This window comes from Cyprinus carpio, chromosome A19 (assembly GCF_018340385.1).
Source record: "Cyprinus carpio isolate SPL01 chromosome A19, ASM1834038v1, whole genome shotgun sequence".
In the NCBI taxonomy this organism is placed as follows: domain Eukaryota; kingdom Metazoa; phylum Chordata; class Actinopteri; order Cypriniformes; family Cyprinidae; genus Cyprinus; species Cyprinus carpio.
The window spans coordinates 1,024,443-1,046,437 of record NC_056590.1 but is presented as its reverse complement, the minus strand read 5'-3'; the positions used below and the strand labels follow the sequence as shown (position 1 = coordinate 1,046,437).

Here is a 21,995-nt window from a genome sequence, read left to right as displayed (position 1 = left end):
AATGTACTATACACCTGCAGTATTATTGTGTCTTGTGTGATTACGTTCCCATTCAAATAGCAATCCAAAAACTGTATGGGGCCCGAACAACCAAAACTACAATTGGCTTCTTGCATGTGAGCGATCAAATCTGTTTCTAATAAATCTTGGAGGCCATGTAGACCGTATCAATCAGTTAAACTGCATGAAGTGAAGTGTAGATCCCTTCAAAAGCGTGTCCAATTATCTGTGCAGACCCATCAATTCAGCTTTAATCAAGTAAAAAATAAAAAATAAAATTGTTTATATATTAAAAACAAATTATGAGCTATTTACATGGAATTTTTTTGTGAGATATTATTGCATATTATTCTTGAATGTAATTGAGTTCAGAAGTAATTTGTTCTGAAATACAGAATTATGTAGAAAGATCAGAATTAATGCCGAAATCAAAATAAAGCTGCACTTGGTTATGTCAACGTTTTCCTCTGGATAAAGCAAAAAGGATGTTCAAAGGTCTTTTATGTTTATTTAATAGCATCCTGATGCTTGAGGCTCAACATGTAATGATGCACAACAGTACATTATGCAGAAATGAAGGTCTAACCTTCAGTACAGCTTCCTGATTTACACAGATTCACAGCTACTGCTATTCTATCTATCTATCTATCTATCTATCTATCTATCTATCTATCTATCTATCTATCTATCGATATATATAGAGTGAGATAGACATGATAATCAAATAAACTTTTTTTGTAAAAAAAGGCTTTAGTATGTTAGAAAATATACAGCATTTAAAATGTAATTTTAAAACAATATTTTTCATTTGGCTTTAAAAATTAATATCCTTTTACGTCAGTGTATAACGCATAGGAATTAATTTAACTTATTTTACCGAAAAAAAAAAAAAAAAAAAAAAAAAAAATAAATATATATATATATATATATATATATATATATATATATATATATATATATATATATATATAAAACGAGGTGCCAAACAGTAAATAATTGTAATATAATGTTATGTCTGAATATACAGAAGTAAATCTGAATATACACTTATAAGTCTGAATATATACATGTAAATCTGAATAAATAGTTATAATTCAGAATATATATAGAATTAAATCTGAATATATAGTCATAATTCTGGATATATACATGTAAATCTGAATATATAGTTATAAGTCTGAATATATAGAAGTGAATCTGAATATATAGTTATCATTTGCAAATAAATAATTGTACAAGTCTGAATATATAAATGTAAATCATTGATATACTGTAAATGCATATCAATAAATATGAAAATATGTATAAATCCCGAATATACTGTATAAATGCAAATATGGATATATATTGTCTAAATCTCAATATACAGTGCCTTGTGAAAGTATTCATACCCCTTCATTTTTTTTTCACATTTATTATGTTGCTGCCTTATGATAAACTTCTTTAAATTACTTTTTTTCTACATCAATCCACACTCCATTCACCATACTGACAAAGCAAAAACAGAATTGTCACAACTTCGTAAATTTATTAAAAATAAAAACTGAAATAAGTACATTGCATAAGTATTCATACCCCTAACTAAATATTTAGCTGAAGCACCTTTAAAGTCTTTTTTGTTTGATGCAACAAGTTTTGCTCATCACTAATATACTTATCACTATATATTCAGATTTACATGTATATATTCAGAATTATAACTATATATTCAGATTTACATTTATATACATACATAAATTTATTTTAACATTTAATTTATTTTAATAAGGTTTATAAAAACTCCTTCTAGAAACCTCATTCCATGATAGAAAGTTCTTTCAGAAAGACATTTGCTGCTTCACCTCAGTTGTAGTTTGTGCGTGCATAACCTTTTACTCAGTAAATTATACAAATGTGCAGCTACTAATGAATAAAAAAAGAAATAAAAAAATGCCCATTATAGATAATGAAGTTGGCAGAATATCATGAAAACATATCAGGGTAATATTTCACCCCCAAGATCAAAAGAAAAAAGAAAGAAAAAGAAACTATGCAACAATATGCAGAAAAAAGTTTTATTTCATTGAATTTTAATATTATTTAATTTTGTTTTAATGAGCACACGTGACGATTCTCACTAGATTCACATTACTGCAATGCAGAATGTTTTATAATAGTGTGAGGATGAGAAATCAAGTGAAAAATGAGAACTGTTCCTCTCATTTCCCTGATAATATTCAGGTAAACATTCAGCCTTGTTAGAATATTGTTATTCATCATTCTCACTCAAAGTCCAAATACTCATCGTATGAACCGTGATTCACTGAGGAGCGTCAACACACCCGTGGGACTCTCTATAAGGAACATAAAAGCCTCATTCACCTGGAGTTCCATCAAATACTTTTCTCCTTTATATATATATGGAGAGTATATATATATATATATATATATATATATATATATATATATATAAATTCCACTCTCTCCTGTCTGAGACATATTTGCATAGATTTGCAGACAGTGTTCTGAACTCCTTTCTAGAAATAACCTCATGGGTATAGAATGCCACACTAGGCTAAAATCTCATTCAGTTTCTCTATAGAGACATAAGCCTTTTAAAACAGACACAGGGGAGACTTTTGAGTTCTGAGATTTAAAGAGATGATATATGATTCTGCGAAAGTCATAAGTCATAGAGGTTTGACCTTCATTAAAAAGAAAGTCATGTTTGATTGCACAATTCCAAGAACTACCCTCTTAACAAATAAAGTTTTGGTTGCTTTTATATGAAAATAAATAGGATGAAAAGACACTCAAAAGTACTTGTTATTTAATTCCAACTGAAAAACAAGTTTTCCATTCATTTTTAGAAAATATGACATATCCCATAGAGAGATCGCACTGTCAAAGTATTTTAGAATATTCAGACATAATTTACACACAAGGACGTACAATATAAACATTTTAGAAGACAACAATTCATCACGGTTGTTTAAACCAATGAACATTAAGCTGTGTTCGTCGTCATCAAGCCGTTTCCCATCGTACCTTCAGAGAGAGCAACTACGCATGGTTTTTGCAACTGGTCGCAGAGTTTTTGCATGACATCAGACACTCAGACAGGTTTTTAACCAGCATGCATCATACTAACTCGCCAAAACATGAAATAGTTCTGAATCAAACCTGGATCCCATTGACTGGCCGCACACAAGCCAAGGAGACTGTGCCTCTGGGACCTGCAGCAGTAAAAAACAATTACACCCAGGCCGTTTATACGACCCTCCTGCTAACATACTGAACACACACATATAAACCAACTCAAAAAGCATGTTTTAACCCTAAGTGCTGAGTTACATGACGTATTGTTCAAAACTATATTCCACTTTAAAAATACTGTGACCTGCAGTTCTCTGGGTAAACGGCAGACTGTGTTTCCCAAACTCTGCGTTTAAAGCAGAGAGGTGTTGTTTTTAACGCATTTCTGTCACATGTTAAAAGTGCAGAGAGGACCTCTGAAACCGTGCAAGCTTTTACTAAACCTTTTTTTAATGTACTGCAGATGCTGAGGGTAGCTAATTACCCTGCGCCAGAGGAGAATGTATCTGGTAAAGCACAAGCTACATTGCCATGCCAATTTATCTGAGATGAAGACCATGTTCCAAGACTGCCATAAATCTCAACAAATCTGCCAAATTAATGGCGGCACAATTGTTGAAAAAGACAGCATAAGTAAGATAACATAGGCAGCTAGGAGTGGGTGGTATAGCCAAAATCCAAATTAACAACATAAATAAACAACATTTTACTGCATCAGAATATTAAAGCAAATTACAAAGTTGCTCAGTAATGAGAAACAATAACCAAACTTCACTTTGCATTGTGTCAAATAGTCACACTGTTTATCATCATCTTGTTTGGGACACGCTCTGTATTTTCACATGGCTTAATGTTTCTATGTTGTAAGATAAAGCAGTCCTGCCCTCTGATATATGCACATATATATACAGTGATATAGCAGTATAGAATATTTTCATCCAGTTGACACAGTAGCTGTATATAGTGCCAACTGGGAAGCATTGCCATTTGCCTGAACCATCATATTCAAATTTACACAGACACAAATAACAGTTCTGTGCTTTAGTCCTCTACTCTGCTTCATCTCCACATACATACAACTCTTCCTCTTTGAATTTTTGGTGAAAAAATGCCTGGGTCTTAACTGCTAGCTTTACAAGCTGTTAGAATCCCAGAAGCCATCTTGTAAATGACCAATTAAATGAGAAGAGATCACGAGAGACTGCATACCTGCCCGGAAGGAGCCATAAAAACTAATAAGGGTTGGCCCCTGACAAAAACACTGCTGAGGATAATTACAGCAGGGGAATTTCTCTTCCCCTCCCTCCTTCCTCTTCCATTACAGAAGCTTACTGAGCCAAACCTGCCAATATTTTGGTAAATATTTAGGTTAAAGGACTATCATTAATTATGAAACATTGATTTAATACAGATGAAGTTTTGTACCAATTTTGCATGTTTTTTTGTAAGGATGGAAACATACAAGTTTCTGTAACATTCTCTAATATTCTAGTGATATTCTATATTCTTTAATAATAAAAGCTGCATGCATAATAACACAAGTTATTGTGATCTGCCAAATTATCATACTTTTGTAAGTCATAAGTCCTGATTGTTTGAATAGATTTACATGAAAAAAGGTTGGTGTAGAATTTTCTTTAAAACTGTTTTAACTCAGTTAAAATAAATTACACAGAGACAGCAAGTAACACATTGAATTAAATATGAATTTAAAGTAGAAAAACTGAAATATTATCATTATTTTTTGTAAAACATACTCCAATAATCATTGTGTGTGTGTGTGTGTGTGTGTGTGTGTGTGTGTGTCTCACTGTGTGTCAAGATAAAATTTCACAGAGAGGATACAAGTTGTATTTTCATCCTTTTCTAGGATCTTTAGATTAATCACTAGATTATATTTGGGAAGTAAACTATGTGTCAAATGAATGTGTGGAAAATCATTTAAGAACATCTACCTTTTCCTTCAAGGTAAATTCATATTAATAACACAACATTTATTAATTTACATATCAATAACGGTGTTGCTAGTAACATTACCATATTGTCTGTGAAAAGTGATAACCCTGATTCTGATTTCTTTTTTCTTTTTTTCAGTTTCATGTTGCTGCTTAATTTAGAAATCGCTTCAAGAAAGGAAAAGATTAAAAAATACTTTGCAAGTCACACTTCATTAAAGGCTGTGTAAAAATTAAATAATTTTTTTATGCTGAACATACTGAAAATTGTGCTGTATACAGAAATCTCCAGTTCATTCCATGTTCTGTGAAACTTGTCTGAGCAACAGCTGAGAATAAAAAACAGTTCAAGCATGTACAATGGTTTGAGATGAAGTGTAGCATGTCACACTGCAGGGCACGGCTCGAAATGTCATGTCATTTAGTGTGTGTTTCCTTTAGAAAGAAACCGTGGCCAGTGCCATGCTCTACCAGTAGAGCTACAGGAACTCAATTGTATAAGTAATAATGGTTGCTGGCAGGATAACTGAAATAGAGTGGGACTCATAATTTAAGTTATGTGACACACTGAGTGCAGGTCAGAGACTCTACTAATGAAGCAATCAAAATCAGCTGTGCCAAATAAATAAGGTTTCTGCTGCTCTTACAAAGTCTTCATTTAGACTTTAAAAAGATCTTGAATCAAAGCAGAAAGTATTAAATTCATAAAGTCATGGCATTAAATGTTGCATGCACTGCAAAAAATTAATATCTTCCTGAGTATATTTAGATTTGTTTTCCAATACAAATATCTAAACATCCTTAAAGCAAGATACATTTACTTGAGACTGCAAAATGAAGATATAAAGTCTTGCTTTTCTAAGAAAATGAACAAAATTAACAAAGTTTATGCATAAAAATAACCAATTTTGTCAATGGGTATGAAAAACACTTTTCCCCTTTGCATTATATTGATTTTTCACAGAAAACAAGACTTCTTGTGTCATTTTGCTTCTTAAGTAAATGTATCTTGGTTTAAGAATCCTTAGGCATTTGCCCTGGGAAACAACAGAAAAAATGAAAAAAAGAACAACAGTTTTTTGTTACTGTGGTAATTATTTCCATATTCTAGTATTTAGGAGCAGAGCTATTTAAGAGATTTTGTAAGAGTAATTCAAAAGTAATGGAGATCGGTCGGAAGCTGTATTTTTTACACTTTGAAAACATTGTGTGCTCCCTAGACATTTATCATACATTGAGGCTTATGATATGAATTTGAGTTTTATTCTTCCATTGTCCTTATCAGTAAAAGCAACAACATATAAGATTTGCAAAAAATAAGATTTGCATTTCCTGATGGAAAAGCAGCAAATAAAGAACCGACATGATATTTAGAAATGTTGTAAACCCAAATAAGAAACAGGGAGAGAAAGATTGATAGTAACATTTAGTGAAGACTGTAAATAGACGTAAGAAGAAAAAGATCAATCATAATTCATTATGCAAATTCAGTTCTAACAAAAAGGAGATTTTTAGACTTTAATCTGAAATTTGTAGGCTATAGAATGTTGAAAAGTTTAAAGGGAGTTTGTACAAGTTTAAGCTGAATTAATTTCTTAAACTTGGGTAGAAAAAAAATATAGAATGTCTGAGTAGCCTAATATCAATAAAAGCACCTTGGAAAGCAAACCTCTTTCACACTGCTTTCATCCATCATCGCTGAATCAGACCTTGCTTTTAAGGCCGTAACATCAAACATTCATAATCCTTACACATACACATCTAACAAAGAACAAAGAGTTCTGCTCCATTACGCCTCTCTGCACCTTTAAACAACAGGGATTCCTGTCCAGATGTTTTGCTTTTTCTGAGAAAACAAATGCTTTCTTTCCTTTAATTATGAATTATTATAGAACTTAATTGAATTTGATCAGTTAAAATAGTACAGTTACCTCCTGATAAATTTAGTTTTTAGGCTTTGGCTAAAGTAAATAAAATACTGCATCAAGCAAATTAAATTATATGTGCCTTGATATTTGTTGTCTGTGCACAACACACAACTCTACTCCTCTAGTGACTATGGATGGTTAAAAGAAAAAAAAAAGAACAATCAGTCAGTATGCAAATAGATTTAAGACAGAAGACCAATCACAATGCAATATGCAAATATTACAATAATGTTATTGTTTTTGTTAGATATTGAATGTCATTCTAAAAGATATTTTCTAACCAGTATACTGTCACCTTTCATATATACTCAATTTCAGAATCTTTTTTATGAGACAGTCTGAGCTGAAAATGTCATATGATAGATCACTGTATATAAGAACTAAAAACTGTCCCTGCTAAAAAATTTGATTTATATGTTGCATATGATTGTCCATTGACAGAGAAAGAAGATTTTTGATACAGCATCTACCAGCAGGAGGTAAAATGCAGAGGCTAACATGCCACACCTTGACCCTCTGATGCTACCTTGCATTAACGTAAAATCACGGACAGCAAACAATCACTTACATTTAAAGTGGTTTTGTTTTGCCTTTTATTTGCAACACAGGCATGGGATTCAGTCCAAAGGTGGCGTAAAGGTTCTGATCACTGATTGGTCAGTTAGTCTGTGGATATTGCTCAGTATACATTGAGAACCCACAGCAAATAACACCAAAACAGGCTACACAGACGAAACAGAGATGGGTGACTGCCTTATTTTTGTAAACAGAGTGAAGTTACACATTCGCATTGCAAAGAGGGGATCGCTCCAGCTCCACCCTTTAAAGGGAAATCAATTATGTACCCGCATTAGTGCATGCAAAAAGACTGATCACCTTAGTTAATGAAGCCAAGAGGGCACTGTGCCCTCATTGTCAATGCTTCTGTTTTACTGCCGGCAGGCAGAGACGGAAGAAAGGTGAAACACAAGAAGAACAGATACTCAAGGAAACGTTAGACGAAATATTAACAGACACTGCAACTGAGGTTGCATTACTTTAACCATACAAGTGAACTCTAATGGACACTCCAATAGTAGACACGCAGTTTGAATCCATTTATGGGTCAAATAACCAGAAATTCTCCATTTATTTATGTTTTGGCCTTCAGAACTATCAAAACCAGAGCCATGCTTTTGGCTGACCTGAATTCAGACGTCATAAATGTGTTTACTTTGAATCTAGTCACTGCCGAGGTCTTTGTTTATTCTACCTCGTAGATTAAGAAATTTCACTTGCTGTGTCCTAGTAACAAGTAGGGCTTTAGCAACAATAACAAACGGATCCCTCCAATTGGAATCCATCCAATCATCTATGACATCACAAGCTGTTTAGCACATTCCCATGAGTGTAAAATATCTCCATCCCTAGCTTCCTTCAGGATGTGTGTTTATATTTCCATTCCATCAAGTCTCCAAACAAGCTAGTTACAAAAGCTAATTAAATCCCCAAAACAAGCTAGTTACAAAACTAGTCAAGTGAGATAAATGGCTAGGTCTTGGAAATTAGCAAATTAGTTGACCTCGAGGGATTCCAGAAACTGTGCAAACAGTATCCACTGGAAACTTGTGCCCATTTGTAGGTTGGGTTATTCCAAGTCTATATCACTATATAAGGCTCCTTCTTATTACCATGGGATCTGGCAAGCCATTAACCTTGAAGTAATGATTAAACCTCGGCTCACTGGAAGGGGCCTGAGCCATAGCTTTTGTTAAACTGCAAGCATTGCTGCTCAAGCTGTTCCAGTAACTTCTCCACAGAGTCCTCTTTGTTCTCCAGCTTGAGATACTTCCTGGCGCTTCCGAGATCTAGTCGAGGCCAGCTGCGGTGTCTCTGCTCTTCTACAGGTATAACGTCAAGGCTTGTAACGGCAGCTCCAACCATGTTCACATACACCTCTGAGCTGGACTGCCTTGGAAGCAGTCTATAGTGACCCATAGAAGACACAGGCTTGTCCTCTGAATACACCAGATCCCTGGGCAGTATATATGGTTTAGTCCTGTGGCTCATGCTGTAGGAGCGTCTGGATGGGATGGAGAAGATCTCCAAGTCCTCCCCACCCAGAGTGGACATAGAGGATGCGGTCATACAGTTGCTCAGTCCAAAGTGACTTTCTTGCCGCAGATCCAGTGGAGAGTTGGTCCCCCGTTCCTCTGTGCAAAAAACCTCTTTGCTGTCGTTGCAAGAGTTGGAGGAGTGGATCGAGGGTGTGGAGGAAGAGTCCTGATGATGAAGAACCTCAGTGTGCACTGTATCTTGCTGCTGAACGCTGTCCTCCTCATCCATGCTCTTCACTTGTAGTAGAGGCTCTGAACTGGACATTTCTTGGAGGCAGAGGATATTCAGGTGGGCTGCAGGTAAACTGCTGACCCATTGGTAGTGCCTGGCAAGAGAGTTCACCTGCAAGAGGTCTGCCGAAGGCACGGCTGCAGAAACAGAGCAAATGACGCTCCGCATCTGCGCCAGAAGCATTTGAGTTTCCCTGTCCCGATTCTCATAGAGTACTGTATTGGCACAAATAAGTATGAAGAGTCCCACTCCCATAATGACAGGTCCAAGTAGTTTCATCCTTTCACTATGAACCAAACTTGCCGCTGAAAACAGTCCTTTGGACCCTAATCCCCATCCTGATGCACTTCCAGAGGATCCTTCCTCTGTCGTGTCCACTGATGATCGATGGGCCCTGTACGGCCAGTAGCCTGCCACGGCAAGCGCAGTGCCAACAACAACAACCACCACCCCAAGCACCAGAAAGGCACCCGGCATGGAACGGATACGCAGTTTTCCCTGGATTACACCTTCCTTCTTTCTTCTGGAGTGAAGACTGAAACGTGGCAAGCGTTGGCGGGAAGGTGTGGCTGATGTCTGACCACGGGACTTCTGACTCCTCATGGCATAGACTGGTCTGTAATGGTCCCTAATGGGAGTCTGAAAAGGGTGAAGAGGGAAAAGTGAGATCAAGGTTAAAGTTGAGTGGTGACATGATTTCAGTTATGCATTCAAGTCAAGAGAACTGTTTTATCTTAATGGTTGCTTCAGACCCCTAACCCAATATGCAGTATGTGCTACTAACTAATGTTCTCCTCTGTTTGATTGAAACATTGGCACTAATGGACACTAATTGACATCCATTACTATTTAATCCATAGGGGCTTGTCTTGTTTTAAATAATTTAAGAAAACAAGTGTGGTCATTTCTCCTTCACAGCCTTGAAAAAGCATTTAATTCATAATTATAATGCATAATAAATTAAAGGAATGTTCCAGATCCAAAAAAAAAAAATGCTGGATGAGTCAAAAGTGAAATAAAAAGAGAAAAGGCTGCCCATGCCTGAACCATTGCATCTTGCCCTTTGATGAGAAAGTCAAAGATAAATGGCACAAAGGATAATCAAAGAATTAAAGATTTAGTTAAAATATCAGAAACATAAAGATACTTCAGCATGAGATGTTTAGAGAATAACTCCATTCTGATGCCTCTGTGTGGTGCACCACAAACAAATCATAAACTGTATTAAATCTATTTAAATAAATCGTATACACTCTAAATAAAACCATCCTTAGAAGTAAAGTGGCTGATGCTGTGTTTTATTGCAGCGAGAGTATTCTCAGTCCCTCAAACAATTTGTAAACTGTTGCATTAGTTTTAAGGCATGACATATTTATTTGATACACTGACAGATATACTACCCAGCTGGATCCCCAAAGGGAGCTCCAGATTTTACACACGGTTTGCTGATTTTAGGTCATCTAAGACAACATTTCTCTATGTTGTTGATTTTAACTTGAAGAAGAAACAGGTGTGCAGGGGAAGCCTTGCGTTCACTGCACTGACCGAGGCAAAAATAAATTGAACCACTAAAAATCTGCAAAGTCCATGCCACATTTGGCTGAGGAAGAATGTGGGTGGGGGGAAACAACCGTCCATAAATGAGAAATTATGTGGCCAATCCACTCTGGAATAACAAACACTCCACTGGCAGAGGTTTCTCAACAACTCTGAAAATGTCATTTACAATCCCGCCAACTCACTTGGTTTGTTTAAACTCATGGGAAATGCTTTGGATGTTCTGCTAGAAAACTTAGATCACACAGAACTTGTAAGCAACATGTCAGTATTCAGAAATGCAAAGTTATATGGCCAAACGTAAACACTGAGGTTGTGGAAAAAATTTGTGTATAATAATAATGTGTAGTTTTGGCACTAACTGCTTTTTGCAATGCTGCGTCATAAATGATTGCACTTACAACAATGCAAAGATCAAACTCCATCAGTAAAATCAGATGCACACAGAAAAAAACAATCTATAGTACATGCATCTCGCACTGATTCGTCAAAAGGCTGGACTGATGAATTCCAGACCTGTTTTTTTTTTCCATTACAAAGTTCAGCTTTACTTTTAATGGCTGTTCACTCTGGTTTACAAATGGGTGAAATTAATTAAACAAGAGTATAAAATATATACAGCAGATGTGGATCAATCAATGAATCCGAATTGTTAAATGCTTCAAATTATTGTTTGATTATCTGTGCAGATTATTATTTAAGCACTTTACTCATCTCGTTGTAGGCAGGACTCTACATGACTGTCGCATACAGTCGTGTCTGAACACTCAAATATTCCTGCCATCATTGGCATAAATGCATGTAACCTCACAAAAACAAAAATATATATTTTTATATAGGGCTCAATCTCCAATTTCTTTTGTGCATGCTGTGTATAATGCACCACATTTAAAATGTTCAAAAATGCACCAAATGAGATGTGCAATTCATTATCATTTCAGACACATCTCAGAACGCTTTTCAAAGACTGTACATCTTGTGCTAAAACGATCAAAGACATCAAAACATTTATTTATTTATTTATTTATTTTTCCTTAATAGTGGGCTCAATCTCAAATTCATTCATTCCAATAAATCTATGTCTCTTTCTGTACATCACATGGAACAGCCCTACATGTTAAAGCCACCATTTCTCTGCGCCCAAACTTGAGTTTAGACTTCTTCAAGAACATTAGAAATCTATCGACCTCTAAAAAGGTCAAGTCAGTTGCTGTATTGATGTTGCCGCTTTGGCATTACAGGTTACAAATGTATCAAAAGCGCCTCAATAGTCAATGCGAATACTTGCCTTTGTTACAGTGTATCGCGTCCGCGTTCCATCGTTCTAGCGCGCTGGACACGCGTGCTCGTGATGTTCTCCTCCCGCTGCGAAGTTTCGCGGCTCCCCATCAATCCAGATGCGCGTGAAGTGCCGCGCGTCTCCCATGACAGCTCTTCCTCTCCAGAAGAGGACACTGAAGGGTTAAAAGAACGGGCTTTCTAAAGACCGAGAAGGTAAATGTCTCTCCATCATCAGTCCGTTCCCCAGTGTCCACGTTTCGTGTGCTCCCCTCAGTGAAGTGTTGAGGAGAGCGCCGCCCTCGTCCAGACTCAATGGAGTGACCACACTTCAGTTCGCTTTCCACAGACACAAACGTTCAACAGGCTATATTGCTGTCTTTTGGGATTTGAAGAATAAGGTAATACATGATGGTGGATAGGAATACAAATAGGTTTGTAATGTAGTACTGAAAGAACAGAAGAAAATGGTATAGAAAAGCAGGCACAAAAGTATATTAGACACACCAGACACCGGACAGCCTTTCCTCTTATCTGAATGTTGGCGACATCTTGTGGAATTATTTTTACGTGTAGAGGCGGGAAAGTTAATTGCTTGCAAATGTTCTTTATAGATTATTACATATATCTACAATATTAATTCAACTGCTTAGATTCTGATGTAGTTTGTAGTAGTATTAGTTGATTTAGCATTGAATATCGTCGTCTACTCACGGGAGGCTGTGAAATTTCACTCACACTTGCACAGACAGACATCACCTTCTCAACACATCCCTCCAGGTCTGATGCCAGTGATGTCAGGATAATATTTTTATCTTTACTTATTTAATTCTTAAGCAAGAATGAGATTAGAAAGACGGCAGAATGGCAATTAAGTATTCTCCCTTTTCGTTTCTTGAACATCCTTTCATTTTCATTGAATGATAAAGAGCAGCACACTTTCTGAAAAACATCTCCAATTTCCTTTAAACAGTTTTACTTTTGACACTACAATATTAGGAAACGCACCACAAAAGAGCTTTGTAAACGAACTGAACGGACACAAAGTATTGTGAGGCAGTTTTTTTTTTTATTTTTGTATGGGGAACTTTGTTGTAAAAAGACCATAAACTCTGCCCCAGCTTGACAACAACTATGGTACATTTCTAAATATATGATGCAAAGACAAGGACATCTACTGTTGGTTTAATTTTACACAGTCTTCATGAATAAAATATATCGCAAGCAATTTAAAAATAAAAACACTACTAAAAATGATGCATAAGGTTAACAATACCAGATAATACTGAACTGTGAATAAGCTATTTCCCTAATTGACAAATCTGACAAAAAAGGATAAAAAAAAAAAAAACAACACACACACACACAGAAAAATGAAGTTTGCTTTAAAGAAGAGAAATGCAGGGCAGAACATTTAGACAATTTTCAGTCTATTTTTGTCTTATTTTCAAAAAATATTTAAAAACAAGACACCGTTTTGCTTTTCAAAAAAAGTAACATTCTCACTTGTTTTCAGATAATATATCTTGAATTCGGTTTATTTTCTTACCTCAACCACAGATTGTCTCTTGTTTATAGCACAGATCTAACAATTTAATTGTCAGTGGGGTAAAAAAAGAAAAAAGAAAAAAAAAAAACCTTTTACCTCAAGATATATTCTTGTTTTAAAGATGTTTAGACAGACTGGAAAACAAGAAAAAAAAAATAATAATTTTTTTTTAACTTAGGACCGAGACCTTGAGCGGGATCGAGATCGGGAATAAGATCGCGAGCGTGAATGTGAGCGCGATTTGGATTTGGATCTGGATCTAGATTCCCTTCGCAGATCAGCATCTGGTGGCGTTTGTGATCTGGACCGAGAATGAGCTCTAGAGCAATGCGCCTTTTCCGCCACACGGCCTTCATCGCCGCTCTTGGTTGCCTCCTGAGATCTGGACCCAGACTCTCTGGAGAGATCCCTGTTGTTTCCCGATTTGGATCGAGATCTGGACCGGGATCGGGACCTGGATCGAGAATAGGAGCGAGCTCTCTTGTTCTCCCGTTTGCTCTTTTTGCTCGGAGGGCTGCAGCTCGTGCTATTATCTCTGGCGCTTTCACCTCCCCTGCGAGCTCCATTACTGCTCTCCTCCATCCTACCGCTCCTGCCCTTCGTCTTCTTGCTGGTTGACCTGCTGCGTGATCGCGAGCCCGAGGCTCTGGAAAAGAAAGAAACCGTTAAAGAAATTTTACCTTTGAAGCCACACAGAACTTCTATTTTTATCATAGTAATTACTGCCTTCTAGTGCCCTGCAGCTTAATATGTTTTCTACAACACAAAATGCTCTTCAAGTTTTCTTCATATTTAATAGCTCTTCAAGCTCACATAGTGGATAAATAAAGTCGTAATTGACTAGAGTTTGCCTACCTTGAGCGGCTACTGGTTCGGCTGTGGCTTCGGCTCCTGCGAGACCTCCTGCTCCTGGAGCGGGACCTGAGGGATGTGTACAAGAAGCAAGAAACTTTAAACACGTGTTCTCTGTGAAACTCTTAAGCAGCTTTTACTACAAGCAAAGTTTGTTTAGCCAATCACTAATTTCAGACATCAAGTTACATGACATTGGCGCGAATGCAAAGTTTCACTTAATTATCAGGTAAATGTCTCCCACTTTTACAAATTCATTCAATAATGAATCTGATTTGTTTGCACCTGGAGGCACTGCGAGAGTAGGAGCGGCGGCGTCTGGCACCAGGCCGGTCCTCGATGAGCCGGATCTTCCTTCCATTGACCTCAGTACCGTCCAGTTTCTCCAGGGCTCTTTTCATGTCTGAGTACTGCCTGAACTCAATGACCCCCTCGTTCTTGCGGCCCTTGTTAGTGTCTGCGTAAGTCACCTCGCCAGCCTGACGCATGTAGTCCTGTGAATCCATCACACATTAGTGACTCTAAAGAACAAACCACTTATGTTTACAGGAATGACTTCCTAAATGCTTAAAATACATAATGGTTTAATCCTTGTGCATCCTTAGGGTCTTTGTTTTTTTTGGCTGTGTTAATACAAAAAATAAACATTTTGCCAAAAATGTCCGTTCATTGGAATTTTTATATTTCACCATTACTTCCTTTCATAAATCTATTTTATACTAGGTACAAAAAAATTACACTCAGAACCGTAAGGACAAAAATTTACCCACCGAAACCCATTAAAACAATATTTAATCTCAATGCCATTTAAGCATAAAATTAGCCATTCTTTGTTGTAAGGCTTTCAGTTTGTTTTTTTGAGCATAAAATTTGGCATTACCTGATGGCACCATTTTCTCACCTATTAAGCAAATATCTTTTTTTTTTCTGTTTTCTGCTGGAAAAAAGGCCAGATGAATTATGTTTGTGTATTTGTATTGATTTTGTGGTTTTGTTTGTATGTGTGTGTGGGTGTGTTTTTATGGATTTTTGAGTGTGGTTTCTATAGAATTTTCCGGTTCCGCCTAACGGTTCCGGTTCTGATTCTGGTTCCATTAAAATCATTAAACAACTATTAAAAAAATAGTGGTAAGGAATAATGCACAATACTCAATACTGTTTATTACTTACTGTCAACTTAATTTAAAGGTTGTCAATGTCAAAATTCATCATTTATATTACAGTATACATAATTTTCTGGTTCCGATTCCATTTAAATAAACTATTATTATGTTTTTTTTACTATTTTACCTTCATTGAATGAAGTGTTGCTGGAAGGTAGTAAGTAATGTTGAGTAATGCAAGTCCATCAATCAGCATGCAATTGCTCACGGTTCCGGCTCTTTTCAAAAAACAGAGCCGGTTCTGAATAAGAACCGGTTCTCGGTTCCCAACCCTAGTATTGGTATGGATATCAGAGTGTGGTTTCTATGTGTGTGTGAATGGTAGTTGTTTTAGTTTCTTCTGACGCTGCATCATTATTATCCAATACTGTAGTAGAGAGAAAAGGAGTGACTTGGCTAGTGGCAGCCACCATATGCAACAGTAACAGGGTAAAGTTGGTGCTTTAATTGTGGTGCTTAACTTTAGAAAACTTGTAGTTATATAATGGTTTTTATATATTGTTTTTATGCCTTCTGGTGCTGCTGGATGGATTTTCTGGAATCAGCCTGTAATCTGTGCGAGTGGGTGGGCCGTACCGGTCTCCTCCTCCACGCCCATACCGACTACCTTCAGAGTGACGAGAGTAAGATGCACACAGCTCAGGAAAGGTAAAACACAGGAGTCTCCACACTAGCCTTTAAGTGAATTTCACACACAGTTAAACTTAAAAAAAAAAATCATATTAAGAAAGAAATATCTACAAAAAAAAAATAAAAAAAAAATCATAAAATTATAGAAAAAGTAAGTTTTATAAATGGTTTAAGAAACTGAGCTTATATTTTGTAATAAATTTGAATCTGAATTTTAAGTTTTAGAATCACATGAGTGTGAGCACATAATGACAGATTCATTTTTAGGTGAACTATCTGGATAGTTCACCTAAAAATGAGTCCGTCATCATTTACTCAGGGATAGTTCACCCAAAAATTTACATTACCCCATGATTTACTCGCCCTCAAGTCATCCTAGGTGTATGAGTTTCTTCTGTCAGACGAATACAGTCGGAGTTATATTAAAAAAAATGTCCTGGCTCTTCCACGCTTTATAATGGCAGTGAATGGGTTTTGAGATTTTGAAGTTTAAAAAAATGCATCCATCCATATTATAGAGTTCTCCATGGGTCTAGGGATGTAATGTATGATTTATAACGACGAGTTTGTGTAATAAAACATATCCATATTTACAACTTTATAAACCGTAATCTCTAGCTGCCACTACCTGTCATACACGTGTTCCATACGGCTCCGGATGGCCGTCTGAAATGAGGTGTAGTGTAAGCTCCGGTGAAAATATGCTAGTCACGCGAGAACCAAGTTTTGTTTAAGGTGTAGTTTAAGGTTAGTCACTTCTCACCAGAGCGTGCGCTATGCCTACGTCACCCGCTAGAACGCAACTCTCTCGTGAACGCGTGTACTAGAGTGGGCAGAAGCTAGAGATTATGGTTTATAAAGATTTAAATATGGATTTTTCTTCCACAAACACATTGGTTAGCCTCAGAAGGCCTTTTTTAAGCCCCCGGATCTGTATGGAGCACTTTTTACTATGGATGGATACACTTTTTTGGGCTTCAAAATCTCAACACCCATTCACTGCCATTATAAAGCTTGTAAGAGCCAGGAGATTTTGTAATATAACTCCTATTGTATTCGTCTGAAAGAAGAAAGTCATATACACCTAGGATGGCTTGAGGGCAAGTAAATCATGGGGTAATTTAAATTTTTCTGTGAACTATCCCTTTAAGGGATTCATTCTTCAAGAACTGAAAATATTTCACCAAATAACATACTTACGCTGGACTAATGAGATTAATTTACTGAGGAAAGGTAAAATGTCAAAAGAAACAAAACCAAAACACCTAAAAGAGCTCAAACCACATCTCCTAAACCCCTTGAGATCCTCACCACCCGGCTTAATGGGAAAAGCGGTCCTCTTTCACATTGGCTCGCTTTAATGGTCTGCCCAGGGGCCCAGTTTGGTCAAAGAGCCACACGCATGGGGAGGGGGACACCATGGCCAGCAAAAGGGGCAGGCAGTCAGACTCTTTTGATAAAACATCGAGGGTTAAATTTCTAGCTTTGACATAAGTTATACCATTTTTAAAAAAAAACTGCTTAAAATCAATCATTATATATTGCAACAGTTTTAATCTGCATATACCCTAGTGAAGCAGAAATTATAGTAAATACTTAGAATTACTTGTTTATCAAGTTTTTCAAGGTGATTCTTCATTTAGGGACACTTGAGAAAGCTTACTTGAGATATATCGTGTTTTTATATATATATATATATATATATATTATAATAATATGGACAAAAACATTCTCCCAACTGAAGAATCACCCATCAGTAATATCCTAAAGATTATCACTCATACAATTTCACTCCCTAAAAAAGATAAACAGCAACTGCATATGTGGTAAGGTTTGGAATTTAACACAATTTTCAGGCTTCTCACACAGAGTCTGGACACTCTTAAAGGGATAGTTCACCCAAAAATATCTAAAAAATTTGCTGTTAATGTACTCCCTCGGGCCATCCCAGATGTGGGTGACTTTTTGGTAGAACAGTAAAGAAGATTTTTAGCTGAAACCGTGGTCCTTGTCGAGTCATAAAATGAAAGTCAATGGCTGCCCATATTTAAGAATAAAAAAAAGCATATTAAGGAACACAAAATTAATACCCATGGCTCCTTGACCATATATTGAGGCCCGTTCACACCAAAGACTATAACTATTAAGATAACGATAAAGATATCGTTCTAAAAATCATTCTCAATATTAAAGAATAGCAACTATAACGATAAAATCACAGAGTAACGATATCGCTGAAATCACTTTCAGAACGATTTTTTTTTTTCCAGCTGATGAACGACAAAAACATTGACAGTCAATCAGAATCAATCATGATATAACAAGCTGGAGAATTTAAAGTGGCAGACGCACGTGCGCTTACAATAAACAGACGATATCGTTTGCTGGTGTGGACGCTAATATCGTTATCTTTATAGTTACTGTTCTTGGTGTGAATGGGCCTTTATGAAGCGAAACAATCCGTCTGTGCAAGAAAAGGAGCATTAGTTACCACATGTTTCTATTCTTGGTGTGGATGGTTTGTTTGGGAGTTTATGAAGCGAAACAATCCTTCTTTTGAACTGGATGTTTTTGGTGAACTAGTTGAACCAGTTCACTGAATTGGACTGAAGCGTCTGAAACAGCTTGCAGATCGAGCAGCACAGATCTATAAGATACTCGATCAAAACTCACTTTCAGACGCCTGACAGTCACGCCGACTCGAAATGAGCCAAAATACTGGCATACCTGATCCTCTGATGCTGGTCTTGCAAACTCATCCAGCGCTCCAGTTCCTCAAACAATACACTGAACCGAAGACCAATGAGCCGCTGATATGCGCATGCATGAAACAAACACTTGAATGAAGGGACAAAATTAAAGTTTTTATGGTTTCTTAGCATTTGTGTAAAAAGGTGAGCTGACAAAGACAAGTTTATCTACATTATACGCTTAATGCATGTAAAACATCTACGTTTCACATCATCGTGTGCTTTAATGATATAACTGCGTGTTACATCACTGCGTGTTTACGTAAACAAACTAGTGTATTGAACCAGTTCATTGAAACGAACTGTCCGAAAGAACTAGTTCATGAAAAAGAATCAGATTTCCATGTTGCTATGGATAAAACAGTTAATAATGTTCAGTTTCTTGCACAGAGTGATCGTTTCTCTTCATAAGATCTCAATACATCGTCAGGAGCCACAGGTATTCATTCTGTGTTCCTCGATCTGCTTCTTTATTCTCACGGACTTGCATTAAATGAAAAAAGCGGCACGGTTTCAGCTTAAAATCTTCTTTACTGTTCTACTGAAGAAGAAAGAAAAAAAAAGTCACCTACATCTCAGATGACCTGAGGGTGAGTAAATTAAAAGCAAATTTTCATTTTTGGGTGAACTATGCCTTTAACCCCTTAACTGTCACCGCCACGCTTGGCGCTCTTTTTTGTTGTTGTCCTTTTTCTCTATAAAATCTTTTAGGAATCATCATAAATTATATATCATTTGAAAGCTTAGAATCCCAAGATTCATCCTGTCAAAACCATTTTGAAATCAGACATTGTGTTACCATGGAAACGTCACTTTAAAATCTTATGGCGGTCTCCGGCCCCTTAGTGGGCAGTGTCAAGTGTCATATTACAAAATGCATTACGGTCTTTTAGAATCAAAACTTTTTATAATCTTGGCAACAAACATATCATTGGAAAGGTCTGAGTCTTAGGATTCCATATTTGGTGGTTATTTTGAGTATTGAAGTAAAATCGACAGAGAAATCTAGGGAAAAAAATTCATTAAACGAAATTCAAAGGAGTTTTGATGGCTCCCAGTGGCTGTTTGTGGTATGACGCCCTAAATAAAATCTCACAGGAAACTCAATTTTTTTCATATCAACTTCAAATTTGGAACATAACTTATTTAGACACAAGGCTTTAATTTTATACCAATTTTAGAGTAAAACCTGTTATGTAAAATATTTATAATAAATAAAATAAAATTAATATAGCGCATTTTATTTACAATACATTTAAACTTCTATAATTTTTTGATACTTGAATTTTTTGAATTTTTTTTTTGCCAAAATCTGCTAATTTTCTTCTTTAAAAAGAGACCAACCTTAGGTCTATATTCCAAAGTGTTCATAAAATACAACAATTTAAGTTTGGATAGTGCACTTCAATGCCTATTTTAAAAGATGGGGGGTGACAGTTAAGGGGTTAAAAATGCCGTTCTATTCTGTTTTTAGATCTCGTCAATGTGAAGATGATCAAAAAGCCCAAATCACTAACATTACCATGCCTAAGGACAAGTGGTTCACTGTTTATAAAGCACCAGCGTCTTACTCAGCAGATTTATGGATGGAACTGTGGAAACCATGTCAGAGCCCATCTCCTTCACCTGAACACATCTCTGGAAACATTAATTCTGGCATAAGGATTAACAATTGCAATGGGCATGTTGAGCATCAATCTCTCTATTTGAGAAGCCTGAAAAAATGCAGCGTTTGCACAATCCAACGTCAGCCAATGAAAAAGAAGTTCTTATGAAACAGAAATAGCGAGTAAGAGTGAGTAAATGAATCTCTTACTTCTTCCAGATCTGCTGCCGCCATCACGCCGCTGTCCTATGGTGTGCTCCACGATCACTCTCTTCCCACAAAGGTCTTTACCGTTCAGATCGCACACGGCATCATCTGCATCACGGGGGTCATCGAACTCCACAAAACCATACCTGAAGAGATGGAGGGATGGGATTTAAGAGATTACAAACAAACAAAACCCAGTTGTCTAATCTTCAAGTAGTATGTTTCAAACATCCCCTTGCTTACTGTAGTTATCCTCTATATTCGTTTTAATTTTTAGCTATTTAATAGCTTAATAAGCTCAAAATTCTGTTGCATTAACATATTATCAAATTAAACACAAGGTTTGGGCGGGGCATCAAAAGGATTATACCTATTTTTTTTTCTTTAACACAGACATCATTTACATCCTTGATCTGTGATTTCCTTTCATGTCCGTATTTTCATTAGCAATGCAATTAAATAAATAAAATCACACAAGCACATGAACTTCGCGTAAAACCTGATGGTCATGCAACTAGAACATCCTCATATTTACACTCACAATTTTTTTTTTCATATGCAAAATATAAACATTTTCACTGGGCTTCAGACTTTTTGACACTATTGTATCTATATGATAAATTAATATCAACTAGAATTAATTTTTAGAGAACGGGACAATTAGAGCCGAAATGAAGCACTCAATCGAGGCCAGACTGGAAACAATGCAGTTTAGCTTGCTGGGCTAAACCGCTAAAAATACCGTTTTAAAAACACTGATTATATTACGATTTTATATTCCCGAAAATATGTTAAGGGTTATTCATTTCATATCATATAATTCAAGGTATTTAATTCACAATGGAGGTCTTTTTTGCATCACGCGGAGCAGAAGAAACAGCTGTTTATCCTTCTTAACGACTCAATCGGCTGCACATTCACTTCGAATAAAGCGAACATCACGTACCCGTTTTTCAGGTCCACTTCCAGTATCTTCCCGTAGCCTTTAAAAAACCTTTCGACATCCTTCTCTCTGGCGCGATAGCTCAGTTTCCCCACGTAGACTCGAGACATTTTCCCAGTGCAGCAGCTCGACGAGGAAAACAGCAACAACACACACGAGCTTCAAACTAAGAGT

The 21,995-nt window shown here is 36.4% G+C and overlaps 2 protein-coding genes across 2 annotated transcripts; both read right to left on the bottom strand.

The window, feature by feature from the left end:
- Nucleotides 1–2,792: 2,792 nt before the first annotated feature.
- LOC122148730 (transmembrane protein 200A-like) lies at nt 2,793–13,055 on the bottom strand. Its single transcript, XM_042776002.1, has 2 exons — nt 12,132–13,055; nt 2,793–9,925 (listed from the first exon to the last, which is right to left on the bottom strand). Exon 2 carries the CDS (start codon nt 9,887–9,889, stop codon nt 8,678–8,680), a length of 1,212 nt encoding a protein of 403 aa, XP_042631936.1. The 5' UTR covers nt 9,890–9,925; nt 12,132–13,055; the 3' UTR covers nt 2,793–8,677.
- Nucleotides 13,056–13,170: 115 nt separating this feature from the next.
- LOC122134078 (serine/arginine-rich splicing factor 4-like) lies at nt 13,171–21,995 on the bottom strand. The gene is made up of 6 exons (XM_042776003.1): nt 21,825–21,995; nt 20,882–21,024; nt 16,205–16,292; nt 14,808–15,035; nt 14,526–14,591; nt 13,171–14,316 (listed from the first exon to the last, which is right to left on the bottom strand). The coding sequence occupies exons 1-6, from the start codon at nt 21,929–21,931 to the stop codon at nt 13,845–13,847; spliced, it is 1,104 nt and encodes a 367-aa protein (XP_042631937.1). The 5' UTR covers nt 21,932–21,995; the 3' UTR covers nt 13,171–13,844.